General features: G+C 46.8%; 1 protein-coding gene across 1 annotated transcript in view; it reads left to right on the plus strand.

Annotated features, from left to right (window-relative positions):
- LOC144784216 (vomeronasal type-2 receptor 26-like) overlaps positions 1 to 25,131 on the plus strand; it is a 172,080-nt gene that overhangs the window by 95,582 nt on the left and 51,367 nt on the right. Inside the window, exon 3 of the mRNA XM_078662870.1 lies at positions 6,517 to 6,643. Within this exon, the coding sequence (XP_078518996.1) occupies positions 6,517 to 6,643 (127 nt within the window). The remainder of the gene's footprint in view (positions 1 to 6,516; positions 6,644 to 25,131) is intronic.

Raw genomic sequence — 25,131 nt, forward strand, 5'->3', positions numbered from 1 at the left:
TCATAAACCGACTGCAGCTGAAATTTTCCTTTCTTCCTATTTAGATGACACTGTCCCAGAATATGCAAATACAAATCCTACTAAGCCTGTTCAAGTTCAACCTCCTGTTAACAACGTAATTACTGTGCCTCCAGCCATTGGTCCAGGGAATCCTGTTAATCCGCCAGTACCCCAGGACCAACCCACATTACGTATGCCTACTTTACCAGTCACTTCATCAGCACATTCAGTATTAACTGACGATTCCAGTTCAGGAGGAGCAGGGGGAGGTACTCCTATCACCCCGCCTCAAACAAAACGACTGACGCTGAGAGACGCAGCGTTACAACACACGCCAAAAGTGGCTACGTACGAAGCCCTCAAAAAGTTCCTTACCGATTGTAGATATGATCCAGTGCCAGGTGAAGATCACATGATATTATACTCCGTACGTTTATGACGAGTTGCAAACTTCTTGATCACCATATCAGATAACTTGAAACTTTGACTAAAACTTTTGTGTCAGGAAGCAACTAACTTCCTATGATCAAACATTCCCCTACGTCTCCCAATAAAAACTGTACCTCATGTGGGTAGAGTTAGTACCTGGGACAGAAAAGGCCCCAAAATGCAACAAGCACACACCACATTTTTCCACTAAAAACTGATCCTTTTTTTTTTTTGCAATGTGGCTGGCTGTGGATTTTAGGCCCTAGCTCAGCCAACACCTAAGGAAACCTAGCATACCCGTACATTTTGCAAAAATGCTGACAAATCCTCATACAAATGGTACCTCACTTGTTTTGCAAGGGCTAGTTATCTGTGACACAATAGGCCCCAAAACACAACATGGATATATCAAATTTTTCCACTGAAAGCGGACTCGTTTTTTTTAAATCTGCCTAGCCACGGATGTTGGGCACTAGCTCAACCAGCACCAAGGGAAACAGCAGTACTGTACATTTTTGCAAACTGTACCCCTAGTAGAATTCATTGTGGGGTGACTTGTTTGACTCCCATCAGGTTTTCTTACGCACAAATCCTCATAAATATTTGCATTGAATTTATTCTAAAAAACAAGACATAAAAGATTACAAAACTGCAGTATACAATGTGCATTGGGTCACATTAATAATCATAACAATGCTGTTACAGTGAGTGTTACCTTATTCTGTTGAACTGAGAAGGAACAGGGAGAGAGAGGGGGAAGTGGGGAGTAGAGGATGAAGTGAAGGAAAGGAAGGAGAAGGAAGGGTGGAAGGGGGAGCGGGAGCCACTCAGTCAATAATAACTAAGTGTATAATGACTTATAAAAGTCCCTAGTAGTCTCTAGTTGTTGCCTCAGGATCACTTTTGCAGACATCATTTGCGCCCAAGACCAACAGCTCAGAGTGGCCAAAGGCTCCAGACGGGATATTTCCAACAAAGACCCCTCTTCGGGGTTCGTACCAGTTGCATCACCTCCATTCTCTATGTGCATGCCAAGGTACATCTCTAGAGGGTACCAGATAGTCGAAGTCGATGCCATGTCACCTCCAGCGGCAGTGGACGCCTTTCCCTGTGCTTCGGAACTTGTTACTTTGCAAGGAACAGGAGCATAGGAGTAACTTTGCACATGTCCAACGGGAAGAAGCATCATCCTGGATCAATTCCTTCTCAACTATTAGGATGAACTTGACAAAATGCACTGTTAGGTTATTGTTAAGCCCTAAAAGGCATGCTATAATTTCTTGGCGGAACATTCTCAATCCTTTGTCCTTAAAAGCTGATTTTACCAGTGTATGCCTCTCTTGCCGCGATCTAGGGCATATACATACAATATGCAGTAATGTTTCATTGACATAGCCACATAGTCTTCAGTGTTGTGATTGCCAGTTTTTCACCCATCTTGGGTAGCGACCGAATCTTAAAGTGTATACCTCACAACTGGCTTAAAATAAGTGGTTAGATGTTGTTGGGACTCGATTTTATTATATGCGTTAATCATTGACCAGGCATGCTTTTTATGTGCGATCGCCTCCTGGTCTAATAAAAATGATAACATTTTAGTAGATTGATTGAAAATCTGTTTTATTTCCATGTTCAAATAATGGGGACTTAAAAGTGTTTAAAATCTCTGTTAAATATAATCTCCAGGTGCTGACTTACTCTTACTTTTTTAGGTCGAGCCTGAGTCAGCGCGCATGCGCTTCTCCGGCGATCTGCTGTTGTAGAGTATGGGAGAGAAGCCCCGCCCACTCTCGGCCATTATTTTTCATTGGCTTCTGTATTTGTCCTTTGTAAATGCAGGCTTTTGATTAAGTAATTGGTTTGTTAGTCCCTCCTTAGTACCACCTTTTCTTAATTTCTATCCTCCCATGGCTACTGGCCCCTTTACTTGGGTTGTTACACGGTACGTGTTATTCAGTCTTGAAGGAAATATTTTCTTGATTGTTTTCTCTTCCTGCAAGCATGATTTGCTTTGCTTACATTCAGTGCCCCCGCATCCTTGTTTTAACCTCATGCTCTAATAGTTACACGCCCTCCCTGGCCTCATTCCCGCCCTGCTTATCTCTTCACTTTTCCACTTTTCTCTCTCTTTGTTCTAAGGAAAATCAAAAGTAAGTTCCCCAGCGCATCAGTTAACAAAGTGCTGCACCCTTTGTTACCGTGGTCTGGTGGTGGCTGGCCCAATGCTTGCACGCAATTAAGTGAAAAACTACACTTGCCTGTGCCAAAAACAGTGAAATAAGTGAATTTATTGCAGTGATCGCATGACGCTGTTCAAGCAGCGGGCAGAACTTTCTTGTTCGGTTGTTTATTTTAGAAACATAAATGTGTTAAATGCCTTCTGCTTTACCCTAAAGTGCATCCCTGTCTCAGGCAAGCAGAACAATGGAGGTGACATTGAGGCAGGCACTCCCTGCCTCCACTGTAAGGTTTTATTGCACCAACTGCCAGAGTGTGAGGCTCACAGATACAAGGTACCACTTTTACTACTGCTTGCCGCCACCAAAAGCTTCACACAGTTATGGCTCCTATTGTGGCAGAAACAGGGCATTTAGATCAGAACAGCACAGAAAAGTTAGGTACATTTGAGAAATGGAATTGAGTCTGGAGTACCTATGCTAGAAATCAGTTTGTGTCAGCAACAGCCTAGGCAACAGAAGAGTGGAAACAAAATATAAAAAGATAGTGCATTGAATAATGGTGTACACAAAATGTGTGTAATACCAATACAATCGCACACAAATGTGTGGTGAGTTAAGGGAGGGAGGATATACCGCTTTCTACAAGCGGGGCTGTGCTCACCTCTTAGTCAATAGCTATTCTGGTGTGCAAATGTTAGGGTGCACAATTTATCAATCTATTTTGCACATATACACTTATTTGACATAAATTATCTTCTACAAATACAGAAACAGTTCTGCACATTTAAACACAGCACGGGGTAGGATGTCACACACCCGCCTCCACTCTACATTGTCAGCAGAAGAGGCCTCGTCTGGGATAACAGGGGCAAAGAAACACATGAATCGCAAATATCTGGATTTTCTGTCTAGTAACTGGTCAAATACCGAGAAAATGCTCAAAAGTTTGACAAGTATGCATATCATGAGGTTATTACACTCACAGTGTGCATATCAAAATACTACTACACTCACACTATTGATAACAATTAAATTATTTTTTATAATTGTCAGCTCTATTGTTATTATTAGTCCTACTGCTTTTAGTGCAATTGTTATAGATGATATAAACATTAATGAGGATGTGGCATAAGGTCTGGAGCGGTCGACATTCCAGCTGGGAACTAGGAATCTCGGCAGGGACACTCAACATCCTGTGATTCTTGGCAAATCACGTAATTTCCCTGTGCCTAGAAATGAATGTGTCCATCTGTAACGCAACTGGTGCTCATGTAAAGTGCTCTGATATCTTCGGGTCGAGCTCATGCTACATAAAATTCAAATACATAATAATAACTTTATATAAGACGCTGAATGATCTTTGGGCGCCTAGATAACACAAACTGTTACTAGCACAGTCGGGCTCCCGCCCTCAGTCTGGTTGAAATTCTGCATCTGCCTTGCCTAGTCCTCATGTCAGCACCGGAGTCATTGTGTTCTCTCTGAGGCCTAGGACATATGGGAACTCAGTCTGGATGGTTCTACATTACTTGGTGTGGAGTGCTTAAAAGTAACACAAGATAAGAACCTTACATTTAGGCTACATCTTGTAAACAAGAGAGGACCCTTGAACTAGTCTGGAGCTTTAGATTATGTAAAGCTGGGGGTGGAGTCTCGACACTAAAGGAAATCCAGTAGATGTATGACAATCCGGAGTCTATGTGTTTAGGCTTATGAGGGTGGCGGAGAAAAGATTTCTCGCCTGATGTGATACTGTGCGTAATATGATCTATGTTACAAGATGATGCTGAGTGTAGTGTTTGCCAGTAGTTACTGGTTGTGGCATGCTTATAATATATTCTTACTTGTACTATTTTTACTTGTGGGCACTATCATGAGTGTCTTGTGGGCTTCTTAACAAAAGGGTTGATCCCATTTTAAACAAAATTCTATGATGTATGGTGGGCTTCCGCCAACCATGATGGAAGAACAGCCAAAAAATGATTAATTTTCCCTTATGGGGGAGGTATAAATACAAAGAAAAAGCCCCAAAGTGGAGCGACCCATGCCCACGGAGTCGCTCCAGTCCCCACAATAATTGCAAATATCACATCCCTGGGGTCCAGTTGGCATTGATTCCCTTCATCTCTCTCTCCCTCCAAGGACTTGTTAGGTGACTGTTACATACACAAATTAAAATGTAAAACTACTTCAACAGGTTCCTCCTACATTTTATTAAGATTTTAATTATTTGTGGAATTCACAAATACTTTCAGAGTAATCCAGAAAGTGATTGTCGCACTACTGTTAATATCAATGTAGAAATCCCATCTTTGAAAGAGAAATTGTACACATACATTCATCAGAAAAATCCTGAGGAAGTGGAAGCTTACTTGCTCACTTTTCATTTTCTCTATGCAAAAAAGATTTTTCCTAGGGCAAAAACACTTTTTCTGCATTTTCACCAATTTGGGGGTTGTTTCCTGCACATTCACACTTTGCAAATGGATTTCCACCTGCCCTTGACAGATGTGTATCTCCACCATTTACCAGGTGGTTATGGATCAGCAAAATCTTGTCAACCCCTTCAAACAAGAATGTTTACTCTTCAGAAACTCTAATTTCTAAAGTATTTTTACACTTCATAAGGGTTTGTATATGTAAACTACACCTACACGTTCATATAGGTCTGTGAATTGACAGCCCTGCTCCTCATCCTTTGGATGCTAGGTCTCTTAGTATTGTCTGTTAACCTGTTGTCCTCAGACCTCCTGGCTCTGTAATACTATGGCATGTACCCTGTGTTTCTTCCCCATGAAGACCCTGACTCTGTTATATCAAGTGCCCTTAAATATGTCCTCTGTGTTTCACTGATGTTATCTCATCTGCCCCACACCTCTTCCTTTCTGGATCTCTCACACTAACATTATCACGTCTCCCCTGGCTCTCTGGCCATCGGATACCTCACACTGAGTTATCACATCTTCCTCACACCTCATTCTCTCTAGACACTCAACTGATAGTATCACATCTGTCCTGCATCTCTCTCTACCTGGATCCCTCACACTGATAGCATCACATCTGCCCTGCATCTCTCTCTACCTGGATCCCTCACACTGATGCTATCACATCTGCCCTGCATCTCTCTCTACCTGGATCCCTCACACTGATAGTATCACATCTGCCCTGTATCTCTTTCTACCTGGATCCCTCACACTGATAGTATCACATGTGCCCTGCATCTCTCTCTACTTGGATCCCTCACACTGATACTATCACATCTGCCCTGCATCTCTCTCTACCTGGATCCCTCACACTGATGCTATCACATCTGTCCTGCATCTCTCTCTACCTGGATCCCACACACTGATGCAATCACATCTGCCCTGCATCTCTCTCTACCTGGATCCCTCACACTGATGCTATCACATCTGCCCTGCATCTCTCACTACCTGGATCCCGCACACTGATGCTATCACATCTGCCCTGCATCTCTCTCTACCTGGATCCCGCACACTGATGTAATGACATCTGTCCTGCATCTCTCTCTACCTGGATCCCTCACACTGATGCTATCACATCTGTCCTGCATCTCTCTCTACCTGGATCTCTCACACTGATGCTATCACATCTGTCCTGCATCTCTCTCTACCTGGATCCCGCACACTGATGCTATCACATCTGCCCAGCATCTCTCTCTACCTGGATCCCTCACACTGATAGTATCACATCTGCCCAGCATCTCTCTCCTCCTAAATCCCTCCCACTGAACCTATGACATCAGCCCCTTATTTCTTTCTTCTCTGTTCTCTCAAATGACAAACTATGCAAATTCTTTCTCAGTCCGCAGGATGTGTGATAATGTTGCATGTCCCCTTTGTTTCTTCCCCTGTTGATGTCTCACACATCTCCATCTCTTCCCCTCCAGATCATCCCTACCTCTGTGTGCAGTGAGAGTTGTCCTCCTGGATTCAGGAAGATCCCTCTAAAAGAGAAACATATATGTTGCTATGACTGCGCCCTCTGCTCAGAAGGAGAGATTACCAACACGAGTGGTAGGTGATAAAGCATTGCGTGACAACCAAGGTTCTCTTCCAGGGGATCCTCATCAATAGTCATAAGCATTAGAATATTCCCGCCCATGTGCGGGACCCCGGAAACACTATATTATATGTGCCCCACATATATATATACTCATATATATATAAATACATATATATATATAACATGCAATAGCAGCCAATAGAATCAGAGCTGAAATATGCTGTGTAGAATTTCCACCATACATGTAATAATAATAAGCATTAGAAACATGAGAAACAACAAAAAAGTTTATTTAGAAATTGTTTTAATGCTCAGAAAGCAGTAGAAATTCTTATAACTCACTGGAAGCATAGAAAGCTCCAAGGCTGCATTGCAAACACACAGTCTAAAAAGACTGAAAAGCTAACCTGTAGCTGCATAGCAATAAACTGACACCGTGCCTTTAAGGCACTCATGACCCCCAGTATCCCATCATGCCTCAGGGGTGACAGTTAGGTCAGTTGTTCTTTCCGGCTCCTTCAGAGAAGGACCCTGGTTACACAGCTCCACTAATTTTCCTGTTTTTTGACAAAAAAACTCTTCACTTTTGACAATTTTTTGTTCTTACTCGACATTTAACATCTAGTCAAGTAAGATACTGTCTTTTTCTGTCAATATGGTGAGCATTTTCTCCTGAAAATGCCTTCACTCTTTGACAAATGCCCTTCTTGTGGCAACAAGAAGGCCAAGTCAGACAACCACGACGTCTGTATCCTGTGTCTGCCTGAGGAACATGATCCAGGCACCTGTCCTCATTGTGAACACCTGTCAGGAAGAACTTTAAAAGACAGGGAGAGGATTCGCATTAATGGCCTAGCTCATAGGTCATCAAGAGGAAGATCTCCGGTGAGGAAGGGCTCCAAGAAGACTCATTCATCTTCCAGAAAGAAGTCTTCACACCCCTCACCCTAAGCTTCGGGCTCGGCGCTGAGAAAAGAACCACCGGTGGATCATTCATCATCTAAACTACCGTCGACGGCGGGCTCGCCGTCGAAGAGAAGACCAGGTACGTCGACGACGTCGAAGGATCCAGTTCCATCGTCGAAATCCCCTCCGCCGGCGTCAACCGGGCGACGTCCGACGTCGAGGAAGGGAACTCCGCCGCCGTCAACCGGGCGACGGTCGGCGTCGAGTTCCAAGACCCCTCCGCCGTCGTCAACCAGGCGACAACCGGCGTCGAGGGAGGTCACCCTTCCGCCGTCGTTATCCAGACGTCGACCGGCGTCGAGAAGTGTGACTCATCCGCCGTTGTCGAAGAAGCGACGTTCGGCGTCGAGGACCAAGACCCCTCCGCCGTCGACACGGAAAAGTCGATCGGCGTCGAGGAGGCAGTCTCCGTCGGTGTCTCGTCAGCTCTCGGCGTCGAGGGTGTCCAATACCCCTCCACCGTCGTCACACAGACATTCGATGTCGAGGCAGAAAACTCCGTCGACGGCTGATCATCACCGTTCGACGTCGAGAGAAAGACCTCCGTCGACGATTGGACATCGTCACTCGACGTCGAGGCAGGGTGCTTCGTCGAAGACAGGACATCGTCGTTCGACGTCGAGACTTCCGTCGATGACTGGGCATCGTCGTTCGACGTCGAGAGAGAGGGCTCCATCGACGGCCGGTACTCGCCGTTCGACGTCGAGACATGGAACTCCGTCGGCGGCTGCTCATCGCCGCTCGACGTCGAGAGACCATACATCCTCGCATAGACAATCAAAAACAAGATTGTTTGATCCGCCGACTCCCCGAAAGCACTCGACCACGAGGGAAGATCGCTCGACGTCGAGATGTTCAGATGTGGTGATGGTAACGGAGTTAGCTTCCCGTCATTCCACCTCAAGGTCCTCTGGCTCCTCAACTGCATCTTCGAAGTCCAGAAGTCCGGTACGCAAATCTCCTGAGCGTCGGACGGACCCTTGGGCGGATAAAGTCAGACTGTCACCTAGATAGTACAGGTCTTTGGACCATTGGAGAGATTCTGGGGCTGCAAAACGTATGCAAGACTATGCCAGCTCGCAGCACAGGTCTCCTCTTCAGGATCTGGTGGAGGAGATGGACAAGCATAGCCCTCCCAGGTGCAAATCTCCTGTGAGAACACCAACCAGATCTCCCAGAAGGCTCCGATCTCCCAGAAAAGAACCAGAGGAGCGGGTCAGGTCTCACTCTCCTAGACGAGAAGAGCGTTCGAAACGATCAAAAGAGAGGAGGCACAGTGTTCACCGTAGACGTCGACGAACTCCGTCTACTTCATCTACCTCTTCTACCAGGTCTTCCAAGAGGGACTACTCCCCTACTTTGACGGACAGTCCTACGTCCCGATCCTCCCCAGGGATTACATTGGCACGTATCTGGATGTCTTGCAAAGAGGAGCACAGAAGCTGAGCATTGAAATGTCTGTCCCTCAGGTTACAACGACAGTCATTTTTGAGACTTTACACAAAAAGGCGATCACCTGTCCTCTACTACCATTAGTCCCGGGGATTATGGATCCTGTCAAGGAGGTATTCCTAACTCCGGCGGCTATCAGAGCTGTGCCAGCCCGCATTCAGAAGAAATACAAACCGGCCTCTTCTGACCCGGTTTTTGTAAGATCTGACCCTCCAGCAGACTCTGTTATTGTGGCGGCAGCGAGGAAGACACACACAGTTGCCGGTTCTTCTTCAGTCCCACCAGACAAGGACAGCAAGACTCAAGACTCCTGGGGTCGCAAAGTTTGCAACTCAGCTGCGTCGACTCTTAAGGTTTCTAGTGCGGCTGCACTTCTGGGTGGATACGACACAGCCTTATGGGACTCTATGGAAAGGTTCAAAGCCAAGCTGCCAAAAGAAGACCAGCAGGATTTTGAAGAGACCGTGACTGAAGGATGTCTGGTGGCGAATCAGATGATAAACACGGCTGCGGATGGTGCTGTCCTGGCGGCGCACTCCTATTCACATGGGGTTTGTGCCAGGAGATCGGCATGGTTGCGCCTGACTGGCCTGAAACCGGATGCTCAACATCGCATCCTTAATCTCCCCTTTTCGGGTTCCGCTCTCTTCGGGGTGCATGCTGACGAAGAAATGACCCGAATGAAGACGGAACTGGACACAGTGAAAGCGGTGGGCTTGGAAAAGAAGAAAGAGTACAAGCGCCGTTTCAAGCCCAACAGGGGGAGAGGGGCTCAACAGAGGGTTCAAACCCCTCAATGGTCCCAAAGTAAAACCCAAGGGAAACCCCAGATTCAAGATAAACCTGGCAGAGGTAGAGGAGGTCAACAGCAATCCTCTAACACCACAAGAGGAGGAAAAGCCTGATCAGTGGCTTCCTCTGGCGCCGTTGCCCACTCCAGTGGGAGGAAGTGCTTCACAACACCTGGCAGAGTGGGTCAGCATCACCAAGGATCAGTGGGTGCTGAATATACTGCACAATGGATACAGGCTACGTTTCCGTGCCCCTCCAAAGAGCATTCCTCCAAAGAGCGCTTACCCTCATCAACTAAGCTTGCTCCGAAGAGAGGTAAAAGTCCTACTACAAAAAAGAGCGATAGAGGAGGTTCCTCTCGCTCAAAGAGGAAAGGGAGTTTACTCCAGGTACTTTCTTGTCCCCAAAAAGATCAGGAGGACAAGTTCAGACCAATACTCGATCTACGACTTCTAAACAAGGTCATCGTCAGAGAAAAGTTTTGCATGTTGGCACTTCACCAAATATGCCCACATCTTCAAGTCGGAGATTGGATGTGTTCGGTGGACCTACAAGATGCGTACTTTCACATCCCTATTGCTCTACAACATCGCAAGTACTTAAGGTTTGTCGTAGGGAATAAACACTATCAGTACACAGTGCTACCCTTCGGTCTCAAGTCCGCACCACGAGTCTTCACCAAATGCATGGCAGTGGTGGCGGCTTTTCTTCACAAGAAGGGGCTCTTCATCTACCCGTACCTGGACGACTGGCTCCTGAAAGGTCCATCTCCAGTGCAGGTAAAACACGATCTACATCTGTGTCTACTCCAGTTGCACAGGCTCGGCCTCCATGTGAACCTGGAGAAGTCAGTCCAGTGGCCTACTCAATCAATCCACTACCTAGGCTCCGTTCTGGACACAAAAGTGGGAAAAGCGTTTCCTTCGGAGGAGAGACTTTTTTCCATGAGCCAGAAATGTGGAATCCTGCTGAAATCTCGGCTTCCAACAGCCCGGCAAGTAGCATCCCTGCTAGGTTCCATGGCGTCCTGCATCTTTCTCATCCCAAACGCCAGGCTGAGAATGCGTCCTCTACAGCAGGCTCTGGAGGATCAATGGGACCTGGCTACAGATCTTTGGGAGGATCGCATGAAACTCTCCCAAGCGACGAAAGATGCCATCAAATGGTGGACACGGAAAAAGAATCTGCTGGTGGGGGTTCGGTTTCACCAGCCTCTTCCAACCCAGTCGATAGTGACGGATGCCTCTCTGCAAGGTTGGGGAGCGCATATGGGTCCGCTTCAGATTCAAGGCCTGTGGTCTGCGCAGGAGCAGACATACCACATCAATATGCTGGAACTCAGAGCGGTATTCCTGGCTCTCAAAGCTTTTTTACCAGCGATAGAGTCTAACTCAGTCCTAGTTCAGACGGACAACACGACCACCATGTTCTATCTGAACAAACAAGGAGGCACAAGGTCTCGCCCTCTGTCTCGAGAGGCTCAGGCAATCTGGCATTGGCTCCTCTCTCGAGGCCTCACGATAGTGGCGGTGCACCTTCCAGGCGAGTTGAACGTAAAAGCAGACGCACTCAGCAGGCACTTCGAAGATCAGCCAGACTGGTTGCTAAACGACGAAGTAGTGGAAGAGCTTTTTCGTTGCCGGGGTCGTCCAACCATAGATTTGTTTGCAAACGATGAAAACTCCAAATGCCACGCCTTCGCGTCCAGGTTCCACCGGCCAGGGACTCAGGGGAATGCTCTGCTGATGGATTGGTCAGGGACATTCGCTTACGCGTTTCCTCCCCTGGCTCTGATTCCGAGAGTAGTTTCCAAGCTCTGCAGGTCGAACATGGAAATGATCCTGATAGCTCCGGATTGGCCGCGGCAGTGGTGGTACCCGGACCTTCTACATCTGTCTGTGTGTCCACACAGACGACTCCCTTGCAGGCCGGACCTGTTGAGCAAGATGAACGGGAGGATAATGCATCCCAACCTCCCATCATTGAACCTAACAGCATGGCTCCTGAGGTCCTGCAATATGGACATTTGAACTTGCCTCCTGAGTGCATGAACATTTTAAAGGAGGCTAAGAGACCTTCCACGAGAGCGTCCTATGCGTTTAAGTGGAAGCGGTTTTTCCTATGGTGTAGGGATCATCACCTTGATCCGACTAAAGGACAGGAGGACGTCATCTTGCCATACCTCCTTTCCCTAGCTACTGCTGGTTTAAAATACGCTTCTATTAGGGTGCATTTGTCAGCCATAGTAGCATACAGAAAATCACCAGATCAGGTTTCTTTCTTTCAGATTCCAGTGGTTAAGGACTTCCTCCAGGGGTTGAAGAAAGTGTATCCCCCTGTGCGAAATCCTTCTCCTCCATGGGAATTGAACCTGGTGCTATCCAGGTTAATGTCACCACCTTTTGAGCCCATCCACAAGGCCTCTTTGCAACATCTCTCTTGGAAGGCGGCCTTTTTGGTGGCGATTACCTCTGCTCGCAGAGTCAGCGAGATTCAAGCTCTCTGTGCGAAAGAACCATACACTATCTTTCATCACAATAGGGTAGTCCTAAGGGCTCATCCAGCTTTCTTACCTAAAGTCATCTCTGATTTTCATATAAATCAGTCCATTTCCCTCCCGTCATTTTTTCCAAATCCTACGACCCCAGCCGAGCGGTCACTTCACTCCTTAGATCTTAAAAGAGTGCTCAAGTTCTATTTGGAAATGACCAAAGGGATTAGGAAAACGGATCAACTGTTTGTGAACTATGGTTCAATGCGAACAGGTTTTCCAGCGGCCAAGAGGTCCATCGCGAGATGGATTGTCTCTTGCATTAAATTGGCTTATCAGCTTGCAGGCAAGCCTTTGTTGCAGTCACCCAAAGCGCATTCCACTAGAGGGAAGGCCGCTACAGTAGCCTTCTTGCACGACATTCCAATGTCGGAGATATGCAAGGCTGCGACTTGGAAATCAGTTCATACCTTTACGAGACATTACTGTCTCGAGTCTGATTCCAGGGCCGATACTCAAGTAGGACAAGCCTCTTTGAGGAATCTATTTGGGTAGCCTACGGCCTGTACAAGCTTAGTGGTTACTAGGCTTAATATGGTTTATTACTGTATTGTTACTCCTTTGCCCGCAGGGAGATGAGGTGAGGCTCGCTATTCTATTCTAATGCTTATGACTATTGATGAGGATCCCCTGGAAGAGAAGGATAAGTTACTTACCTGTAATCCTAGTTCTCTTCCAGGGGTATCCTCATCAAAGTCATAAGCAACCCTCCCGCCTCCCCGGGCAAAGGACATTCTTTAATAAGGAGATATTGTTAACCTATTTGTTATTGGGTTTATTTTCAGTCTCCGAAAAGAACAACTGACCTAACTGTCACCCCTGAGGCATGATGGGATACTGGGGGTCATGAGTGCCTTAAAGGCACCGTGTCAGTTTATTGCTATGTAGCTACAGGTTAGCTTTTCAGTCTTTTTAGACTGTGTGTTTGCAATGCAGCCTGTGAGCTTTCTATGCTTCCAGTGAGTTATAAGAATTTCTACTGCTTTCTGAGCATTAAAACAATTTCTAAACAAACTTTTTTGTTGTTTCTCATGTTTCTAATGCTTATTATTATTACATGTATGGTGGAAATTCTACACAGCATATTTCAGCTCTGATTCTATTGGCTGCTATTACATGTTATATATATATATGTATTACCTACTGGCGGTCGCCAGTAGGTATATATAGTTAGGATTTTTTCCCTATGGGATTTTTGAAAATTCTATGTCTAATAACTTTGGCGTTTGTGGACGGAATTGTCTGAAATTTTCAGGAAAATGGAACATTTTGTTTCTGAGCAGCCCCTGAAAATTTGGGGGGGGGGGTTTGTCAAGGGGGGGCCGAGAAAAAAGGGGGGTCCCAAAACGTGTTTTTCCAATGTTAATTTCCATAGGGCGGTTGGCCTCACTTTTAGCCCGAACGGCTGAATGGATTTGCACGAAACTTGGCAAAATTGTAGGGACTGTTAGCCCGATGTGCCTTTGCTAGGTCTCAATATATGTGCTCCAGTGGATTTTGAGAAATTAACGTTCAAAAAAAGATATATATCTGTAAGTGCGCTCTGGGCAGCGCTCCGGTTCGCGTACTTTACGCGTAACGGAACTACGCGAAGCGAAGCTGATTGGCTCTCCGGTGTCTGTCAACATTCTAAACAGTCCGGAGCGGCCGCCATCTTGTCTCTCGGTAGGATTGAGAGACAAGAGGAGGCCAAAACAAAGGGGGAAATGACCATAAGGGGGCATAGTAGATCCTCCCTGACCCCCTAGGTTTGATGTGGAGGCTTTAAAAGGGCCCCGCGGGGAGCGTACTATAAGGAAAAAAGAATGATAGACTTTTCAAATACTGTATGTTAATTGATTGTTGGTTTTGTTGATTATTTTTTAATTTCTTTATTTTTTAAGCAATTATTTATTATTGTGATTGTGTTTCAAACTTTAATAACATTTCTAACATTTCACTGTCTGAAATGTCGTCATTTTCATTGAACATAGTTTGTAATCTCTGAGGGTGTAAAATGTCCTCATTTTGAAGGAGGTCATCTACTGCTTGCACACATTGCAGTAGTTCTTGGTCCCAAGTTTCATCCATAAATTCTATATAATTTGGATCAATTAATTCTTGGCTGCTCTCTTGCAGGACAATTTGAAATGAAGCTTTCTGTTCGCCTTCCATGTTGCCTGAAATTTGGATAAAAAAAATATATATTAGTAGAGATAGGGCACTGTTGGGATTAATTTTAGATAGGCAGTTTTTATCAGTGAATTTATCTTTGGGCAGTGTATAGTATCAGAGTGGAAGTAGGAATATAAAAAAGTGTATGTGATTTAACGTAAGTAATTTCATAATTATACAAGAGAAACCTAACTCCATCCATATCTATAACAGAGAAGTCTATCTAAATCTATAAGTACTACAGAGGGATAGTATATAACTATCAGAAAAAGTTTACCATATTAACTTTTGGTGCACAATATACTTCAGTTTTAAAAATAACAACTTACCTTTACAAAGAAGTTGAAGTGATTAGTGAAAATCCAATTGAAATGTACAACAAGAAGTAGTAGTCAAAATGGCTGTGTTTCCTTCTCTTCCTTTATATATATTCAGGTATATAACCAATCAAATGTCAGGTAATAAAAGTAGAAAATGAAAGTAACATTTTCATTGGTTGTCAATTTCAACACTTCAGATGTGTTTTGAGAAGTAATTTACCTCACGGTATTTAGAGAGTTCAGTTCAAAGACCTTTATTCGAATTTTTTAAAATTCATAAAAGTACCGATCACAATAACAAACACAAAATAATTATATATATACATACAACTGATAAAATAACATGTGGCGTTGAATTTCATTGCAGTAACAATACGATGTACATCAGATCATTATACTACGTTCCCATTGTGACAAAAATTAATTGCTATATTCATGGATTTTCCATCATTTTCCGTGCTTGTACAGCCAGTCTTAAAAAAGAACTGGTGCGAAAAATTAATTCATCGCTATCCAAAACAATTAGCATATTATATGAATCTTTGAGTGACAATGGTCTGAATTTCTTAAAATACGGAGTTAAAAACCATTTAATAAATTTGAGATAAAATTTGCAGAAAAATAAAAAGTGCAAGTCATCCTGTGGGCTCACACCATCACATGGACATGGGATAGAATCTGCACTATGGCGATATCCCAATGGAAAAGACAGCATAAATTTTACAGAGCCTGCCCTTAGACGAAACAATAGTGATCGCTCCCATCCAGTCATAGGCAGGGAGAGATAGGGCGGCAGAGTTTGGGTACACAATCCATTTCCTAAATATTTTCTTACACTTGATTTTTGTGATTCACTTTGTACCCTTTCACTATTATAAAGTGCATATAGTGCATGTTTAACCACACATTTGTCCTTTAATTCTATTGTCATAGGATCGGTAAACAAAGTGCCTCTGTCGACTTCATTAAGTGATTTAGAAACTTCCTGAAGCCATGGAATCTTCATTCCATGTGCACTACTTAAACAGTCTTTTATAATATCTTGAGTAAGAGCAGCCGCATCGTTCCTCCAGATTCTAATCCAGAACAATGCTGGTCTTGCTCTGATAAAGTCACTTATGTATGAAAGATTTAATTCGTTGTGACAAATAAAATTTGATGAGGAAATTGGTGCACCCAGGACTTTCCTGCAAAAACGATTTTCCTCCCTTTGGATGCAGAGGCTATTTCCTGATCCCCACACCTCTGCTCCATACGTGGCAACAGGTGAGCACTGTAATTTAAAAATCTTTAAAATAGCCCTAGTGGCACCTGTCCCCTTTGGGCGAGGGAGACTCAAAGCAGAATTGTTGGCTTTCGAGAACTTGCTCGTGGCGTGGGCCAAATGCCCACTCCACGAGCCGTTCGCAGCGAAAACCAACCCTAAGTAAGGAAATTTGGGAACAGATTCCAATTTGTCTGTGCCCAACTGAATAGTATTGAGTTTCCTTTTGCCTGGGCCACAGGACATGATAAAAGATTTTTTTAAATTTACCCTCAGGTCCAAGTCCCTCATAAAATTTACAAAACTATTTACAAGCAGACGAAGGGCAATAGGAGTGCGGGCCATAAGCACCGCATCGTCTGCGTATAAAAGCACAGGAAGTGGTTTCCCTAAAATAGTTGGAACATCTGTGGTGACTTTTTTCAGGCAGGTGGATAAGCCATTAATGTAAATAATAAACAACAGGGGTGCTAAAACGCACCCCTGTCTCACCCCCCTACCTATATCAATGGCTCCTGAAACCTCACCATCCATACCAATACGTACCCGAGCTTTCAGGTCAGTATGGAGATAGGCTAGAAAGCTTACGAGGGTAATATCAAGACCATTGATTGAAAGAATAGACCAAAGCTTCGATCTATTCACTAGATCGAAAGCGGATGAGAGATCCATAAACTCAAGATACGTGGGGCAGGAGCGGGCAACACTATATTTGTCAATTATCAATTTTAAATTTAAGCATTGCTCCACTGTTCCTACCCCACTACGGAACCCCATCTGACATGGATCTAGAAAGTCAGTATCGTTTGCCCATTCTAATACTCTGTGGTATATTATGCGACCCAACACTTTTAACGTATTGTCCAAAAGGGAGATAGGGCGGTAGTTTGCGGGGTCAGACCTGTCTCCCTTTTTATAGATTGGGACAATAATACTAGTTGCCCATGTGGTTGGCATACCTGTTTTTGGAAGGCTATTAAAGATATTAAGAAATATGGGTGTCCATAGGTCAACATCATATTTAATAATATCAATGGGCAGGCCGTCGGGTCCGGGTGCCTTATTACCCAGGCTTTCTTTGATAGCTAATTTGACTTCGTGTTCCAAAATATGTAGACCATCTGAATGACTAAAGATGAGAGGAGAGTGCTCCTCTGAGGGGGCGGCATAAATTCTAGAGAAATGAGTCTCCCATGCTGAGCTTGTTATATTACAACTAATTTGGGTTAGCTTTTTTCCCATTTCCCTCGTTTTCCTAACAGCTGACCAAAACGGGCCGCTGCCACCCAAATTTGCGCTAATAACCAGAGAGTCCCATTGTTCGGTAAGCAAATTAGATTTCCGTTCGAGTATTTTAGCTTTATAATTTTTCCTAGCTAATTGAACGGTGGCTTTGCACCTAGGTTTTTTAGAGAGAGCCTTTATTAATTCTCTGTTGGCCAAGGAGCAAGATGAATCAAACCACCTTGGCTCTTTACCTTCCTTAGGTAATGGGACTGACAAAAGGGTTTTAATGGTTAAGCATAAAGTTTCAAAATCAGCAATCAGTTGGTCATAGTTATCGCTTGGGAACAAACACGAATCAATCAGTTGAGGGTGTAGCGTTTGTAAGCTATCTAAAATAGCCCCACAATCCACTCCCCTCCATTTTAGGCGAAGGCCATCAATTGATGGAGTTATATCCCTGGCACCGTTTATATTCGCGAAGATCGGACTTGGGGCGAGATCCATAATTACAACCAGTGGGTTGTGGTCACTAAAAGATGTTTGTACCACAGAGGATTTGACTATGCAATCTATCAACAGTGGTGACGCAAATACATAATCTACAGGCTAAATGGCTAAATGGAATTTCAATCAAATTTGTGAAAATGATAGGGATTGGTATGTAGTATGAGCTAATCTATATTTGGTGAGAGTTTCTCCAGTCGTTTTTCTGTAAATTACTTTCCCACCTTTTTTGATGGTGCGCTTCCCGGGGAGCGCCCCGGTACGCGAACTGGCGAGCGCCCCGGTACGCGAACCTTAAGCGTTACGGGAGTCCACCATTTTGTGTTTCGGTCGACTTAAGATACAAGATGGAGGGCAACTAATGTTCAGAATGGGTAGAAGGGGGCACGGTAGACTTATCTTGACCCCCTAGGTTTTCTGAGGGTGGCTGAGGAGGCTTATATGTGCGAAAAAAAACATTTTTTTTTAAAATTTCGCGAGGTTAGCTTCCGGTTCGCGTACCGGGTAGCGCCCCGGGGAGCGTACTTTGTTAAAAATTAGTGAAAAAAGTTAGAGTAAAATAATAATTGTGAGTGATCAGATGTAGGGTAGCTCTGAGAAGAGCTTTTGGGTTTATGGTACATTTAGGTACTTATAAGTAGGTACCAATGCACAGTCTTAAATTCAGAATGAAAATTCTGTTGCCCTCATCTGAGAAATGAACTCCATCTCCTCTGTAGATATCTTGCATGTAGTAACGCAAGTTATTGTTGTACACGGAGCCCATTCCATGGTCTCTCATGTAAGCTGAAACAGATTTGTTTACATGCTTCCTCGACTTCTCAATTTGTGGACAACATTGGTTTGACCACCTCCATTTCTGTCTTTGGCATATATTTGAATATACCAAGGCAGTCTGAGGAAAAAGTGCCATTAATTGCTCAAAGGTGTCCTTTAAAAGCATTTCCACACCTACCCCAGTCAAAGTGCCCAAATCATTACCTCCACAGTGCACAATTAACAGGTCAGGTTTTGGCAAATGCATAAAGGTTTTCACCAATGGTATCAATTGGTGACATTTTAATCCTCTGTGGCCAAACCACTTAATTTCCACATCTTGTAAATTGAGGTTAGGTAAATTTCTGTTCTCAGCATACCTCTGAGCCCAATAGATGTAACTATGTCCAACAATCCAGACAGAAAACATGGTGAGAGAAGGTTCTCCTGCAGTCAGATGAAGTGTGGCAATGAAATGGGAGTTGAAAAAATAAGAGTTTAAAATGAAAAAAAACTGTGGAGTTTCTGTGTTAATGAAGCAGTAACAGTGATTGGTGGATTTTGATTGCTGAAAACAGAAAGTTAGGGTGCATGGATGAGTTCTTTGAAAGATGTATTTTGAGTGGTCAAGAAAAAATCATTAAATGAAAGAATGCACTGGATATGCAGGTGTACTGAGAGTTCAGAGTTCAATTGAAACATTGTTGTGTGAACTTGCAAACACCAGAGGTCTTCCAAGAGGTGGTTGCTATGCAAAACAAGCATTTGCAATGCAATAGGTCTCGCATTAGGAAAGTTTGAGCTATTGGTATTGTAAATGACAAATTTTGCATTTATGTGTTGGTTTTGAAAATAGCGAAATTAATAGCTTTGTCATTTGCAATGCCAATAGTTCTAACTTTTGCAAATGTGACACTTATAGCATTTGTAATGCAATATGTGTTGTATTTACGTGACTTAGATGTATTACAAATAAAAATGGCTTTTAATTTTTTTAATAATTAATACTTTAAAAAAGTTATTGTAATTTATAATGGCAATAGCTTTTGTAAATAACTTTTGTGAAGATTATGTTTATTGTAATTTATTGTGACGAAAATCCAAGAACAGAAGTGAAATATTAACATCTTTTTGTGAGTGAGGGCGATCGATGGATAGAGTGATAGCGATAGATAGAGCGAGTGCGATAGACAGATAGAGTGAGGGCGATAGATAGATAGACAGATAGATAAAGTGTATTTATGTTGCATTGAGTAGAGTGTAAGTATGAGGTGTGTAATTATATGGCACTGAGTGGTATTATGTGGTGTGTATTTACGTTGCATTGAGAAGAGTGTAATTGTGTGGCGTGTAATTATGTGGCACTGAGTGGTATTATTTGGAGTGTATGTTGCATTGAGTGCAGTGTAATTATGTAGCATATAATTATGTGGCACTGTGTGGTAATATGTGGAGTGTATTTATGTTGCATTGAGTAGAGTGTAATTATGTTGCATGTAATTATGTGGCACTGAGTGGTATTATGATGAGTGTGTGTTGCATTCAGTAGAGTGTAATTATGTAGTGTATAATTATGTGGCACTGAGTAGCATTTGGAGTGTATGTTGCATTGAGTGCAGTGTAATTATGTGGTGTGTAATTATGTGGCACTGAGTGGTATTTGGAGTGTATGTTGCATTGAGTGCAGTGTAATTATGTGCTGTTGAGTGGAGTACTGTGTTGTCGAGTGGAGTGCTGCACTGTAGAGTGGAGTGCTGTGCCGTTAAATATAGGGTTTCGTTGTATAGTGAGTGATGTGCTGTAGACTGGAGTGGTGCGCTGTAGAGTAAAGTGCTGCATTGTTGAGTAGAGTGTTGCATTGTAGAGCAGAGTGTTGCGCTGTAGAGTGGAGCGTTGCGCTGTAGAGCAGAGTACTGCATTGTTGAGTGGAGTGTTGTGCTGTAGAGTAGAGTGCCACTCTGCAGCGCAGCGCTTCACTCTGCAGCGCAGCGCTCCACTCTGCAGCGCTCCACTCTGCAGCGCTCCACTCTGCAGCGCTCCACTCTGCAGCGCAGCACTCCACTCTACAGCAAAGCGCTCCACTCTACAGCGCAGCGCTCCACTCTACAGCGCAGTGCTCCACTCTACAATGCAGCGTTCCACTCTACAACGCAGCGCTCCATCCTACAGTGCAGCGCTCTACTCTACAGCGCAGCACTACAAAACGCAGTACTCCACTCTACAGTGTAGCACTTCATAGTCCAGCGCTCCACTCTACAGCGCTCCACTCTACAGCACTCCACTCTGCAGCGCTCCACTCTACAGCGCTCCACTCTGCAGCGCTCCACTCTACAGCGCTCCACTCTACAGCGCTCCACTCTACAGCGCTCCACTCTACAGCGTTCCACTCTACAGCACTCCACTCTGCAGCGCTCCACTCTGCAGCGCTCCACTCTGCAGCACTCCACTCTGCAGCACTCCACTCTACAGCACTCCACTCTACAGCGCTCCACTCTACAGCGCTCCACTCTACAGCGCTCCACTCTACAGCGCTCCACTCTACAGCACTCCACTCTGCAGCGCTCCACTCTGCAGCGCTCCACTCTGCAGCACTCCACTCTGCAGCACTCCACTCTACAGCACTCCACTCTACAGCGCTCCACTCTACAGCGCTCCACTCTGCAGCACTCCACTCTGCAGCGCTCCACTCTACAGCGCTCCACTCTGCAGCGCTCCACTCTACAGCGCTCCACTCTACAGCACTGTACTCCACTCTACAGCGCTCCACTCTGCAGCGCTCCACTCTACAGCGCTCCACTCTGCAGCACTCCACTCTGCAGCGCTCCACTCTGCAGCACTCCACTCTACAGCACTCCACTCTGCAGCACTCCACTCTACAGCACTGTACTCCACTCTACAGCGCTCCACTCTGCAGCGCTCCACTCTGCAGCGCTCCACTCTACAGCGCTCCACTCTACAGCGCTCCACTCTGCAGCGCTCCACTCTACAGCGCTCCACTCTGCAGCGCTCCACTCTGCAGCACTCCACTCTGCAGCGCTCCACTCTACAGCTCTCCACTCTACAGTACAGCGCTCCATTCTACATTGCAGCGCTCCACTCTACAGCGCAGTGCTCCACTCTACAGCGCAACACTCCACTCTACAGTGCAACACTCCACTCTACAGCGCTCCACTCTACAGCGCTCCACTCTGCAGCGCTCCACTCTACAGCGCTCCACTCTGCAGCGCTCCACTCTACAGCACTCCACTCTGCAGCACTCCACTCTGCAGCACTCCACTCTACAGCACTCCACTCTGCAGCGCTCCACTCTACAGCGCTCCACTCTGCAGCACTCCACTCTACAGCGCTCCACTCTGCAGCGCTCCACTCTACAGCGCTCCACTCTACAGCACTCCACTCTGCAGCACTCCACTCTACAGCGCTCCACTCTACAGCGCTCCACTCTACAGCGCTCCACTCTACAGCGCTCCACTCTACAGCACTCCACTCTACAGCACTCCACTCTGCAGCACTCCACTCTACAGCACTGTACTCCACTCTACAGCGCTCCACTCTACAGCGCTCCACTCTGCAGCGCTCCACTCTACAGCGCTCCACTCTACAGCACTCCACTCTGCAGCACTCCACTCTGCAGCACTCCACTCTGCAGCACTCCACTCTACAGCGCTCCACTCTGCAGCACTCCACTCTGCAGCACTCCACTCTACAGCGCTCCACTCTGCAGCACTCCACTCTGCAGCACTCCACTCTGCAGTGCTCCACTCTACAGCACTCCACTCTGCAGCGCTCCACTCTACAGCGCTCCACTCTGCAGCGCTCCACTCTGCAGCGCTCCACTCTACAGCGCTCCACTCTGCAGCACTCCACTCTGCAGCGCTCCACTCTACAGCGCTCCACTCTACAGCGCTCCACTCTACAGCGCTCCACTCTGCAGCGCTCCACTCTACAGCGCTCCACTCTACAGCGCTCCACTCTACAGCGCTCCACTCTACAGCGCTCCACTCTACAGCGCTCCACTCTACAGCGCTCCACTCTACAGCGCTCCACTCTGCAGCACTCCACTCTACAGCGCTCCACTCTACAGCGCTCCACTCTACAGCGCTCCACTCTACAGCGCTCCACTCTACAGCGCTCCACTCTACAGCGCTCCACTCTGCAGCGCTCCACTCTACAGCGCTCCACTCTACAGCGCTCCACTCTACAGCGCTCCACTCTGCAGCGCTCCACTCTACAGCGCTCCACTCTACAGCGCTCCACTCTGCAGCGCTCCACTCTGCAGCGCTCCACTCTACAGCACTCCACTCTGCAGCGCTCCACTCTACAGCGCTCCACTCTGCAGCGCTCCACTCTACAGCGCTCCACTCTACAGCACTCCACTCTACAGCGCTCCACTCTACAGCGCTCCACTCTACAGCGCTCCACTCTACAGCACTCCACTCTGCAGCGCTCCACTCTGCAGCACTCCACTCTGCAGCGCTCCACTCTGCAGCGCTCCACTCTGCAGCACTCCACTCTACAGCGCTCCACTCTACAGCGCTCCACTCTACAGCGCTCCACTCTACAGCGCTCCACTCTACAGCGCAGCGCTCCACTCTACAGCGCTCCACTCTACAGCGCTCCACTCTACAGCGCTCCACTCTACAGCGCAGCGCTCCACTCTACAGCGCTCCACTCTACAGCGCAGCGCTCCACTCTGCAGCGCTCCACTCTACAGCACTCCACTCTACAGCGCTCCACTCTACAGCGCTCCACTCTACAGCGCTCCACTCTGCAGCACTCCACTCTACAGCGCTCCACTCTGCAGCACTCCACTCTACAGCGCTCCACTCTGCAGCGCTCCACTCTACAGTACAGCGCTCCACTCTACAGTGCTCCACTCTACAGCGCTCCACTCTACAGCGCTCCACTCTGCAGCACTCCACTCTGCAGCACTCCACTCTACAGCGCTCCACTCTGCAGCGCTCCACTCTACAGCGCTCCACTCTACAGCGCTCCACTCTACAGCGCTCCACTCTACAGCGCTCCACTCTACAGCACTCCACTCTACAGCGCTCCACTCTACAGCGCTCCACTCTGCAGCGCTCCACTCTGCAGCGCTCCACTCTACAGCGCTCCACTCTACAGTACAGCGCTCCACTCTACATTGCAGCGCTCCACTCTACAGCGCTCCACTCTGCAGCGCTCCACTCTACAGCGCTCCACTCTACAGCGCTCCACTCTACAGCGCAGCGCTCCACTCTACAGCGCTCCACTCTACAGCGCAGCGCTCCACTCTGCAGCGCTCCACTCTACAGCGCTCCACTCTACAGCGCAGCGCTCCACTCTGCAGCACTCCACTCTGCAGCACTCCACTCTGCAGCGCTCCACTCTGCAGCACTCCACTCTACAGCGCTCCACTCTACAGCGCTCCACTCTACAGCGCTCCACTCTGCAGCACTCCACTCTACAGCGCTCCACTCTACAGCACTCCACTCTACAGCGCTCCACTCTGCAGCACTCCACTCTACAGCGCTCCACTCTACAGCGCTCCACTCTACAGCGCTCCACTCTACAGCGCTCCACTCTGCAGCGCTCCACTCTGCAGCACTCCACTCTGCAGCGCTCCACTCTACAGCTCTCCACTCTACAGTACAGCGCTCCATTCTACATTGCAGTGCTCCACTCTACAGCGCAGTGCTCCACTCTACAGCGCAACACTCCACTCTACAGCGCAACACTCCACTCTACAGCGCTCCACTCTACAGCGCTCCACTCTACAGCGCTCCACTCTGCAGCACTCCACTCTGCAGCACTCCACTCTACAGCGCTCCACTCTACAGCGCTCCACTCTGCAGCGCTCCACTCTACAGCGCTCCACTCTACAGCGCTCCACTCTACAGCACTCCACTCTACAGCGCTCCACTCTACAGCGCTCCACTCTGCAGCACTCCACTCTGCAGCACTCCACTCTACAGCGCTCCACTCTACAGCACTCCACTCTACAGCGCTCCACTCTACAGCGCTCCACTCTACAGCACTCCACTCTACAGCGCTCCACTCTACAGCGCTCCACTCTGCAGTGCTCCACTCTGCAGCACTCCACTCTGCAGCACTCCACTCTGCAGCACTCCACTCTACAGCACTGTACTCCACTCTACAGCGCTCCACTCTGCAGCGCTCCACTCTGCAGCGCTCCACTCTGCAGCACTCCACTCTACAGCGCTCCACTCTACAGCGCTCCACTCTACAGCGCTCCACTCTACAGCGCTCCACTCTGCAGCGCTCCACTCTGCAGCACTCCACTCTGCAGCGCTCCACTCTACAGCTCTCCACTCTACAGTACAGCGCTCCATTCTACATTGCAGCGCTCCACTCTACAGCGCAGTGCTCCACTCTACAGCGCAACACTCCACTCTACAGCGCAACACTCCACTCTACAGCGCTCCACTCTACAGCGCTCCACTCTACAGCGCTCCACTCTGCAGCACTCCACTCTGCAGCGCTCCACTCTACAGCGCTCCACTCTGCAGCACT

Source organism: Lissotriton helveticus, chromosome 10 (genome assembly GCF_964261635.1).
Source record: "Lissotriton helveticus chromosome 10, aLisHel1.1, whole genome shotgun sequence".
In the NCBI taxonomy this organism is placed as follows: domain Eukaryota; kingdom Metazoa; phylum Chordata; class Amphibia; order Caudata; family Salamandridae; genus Lissotriton; species Lissotriton helveticus.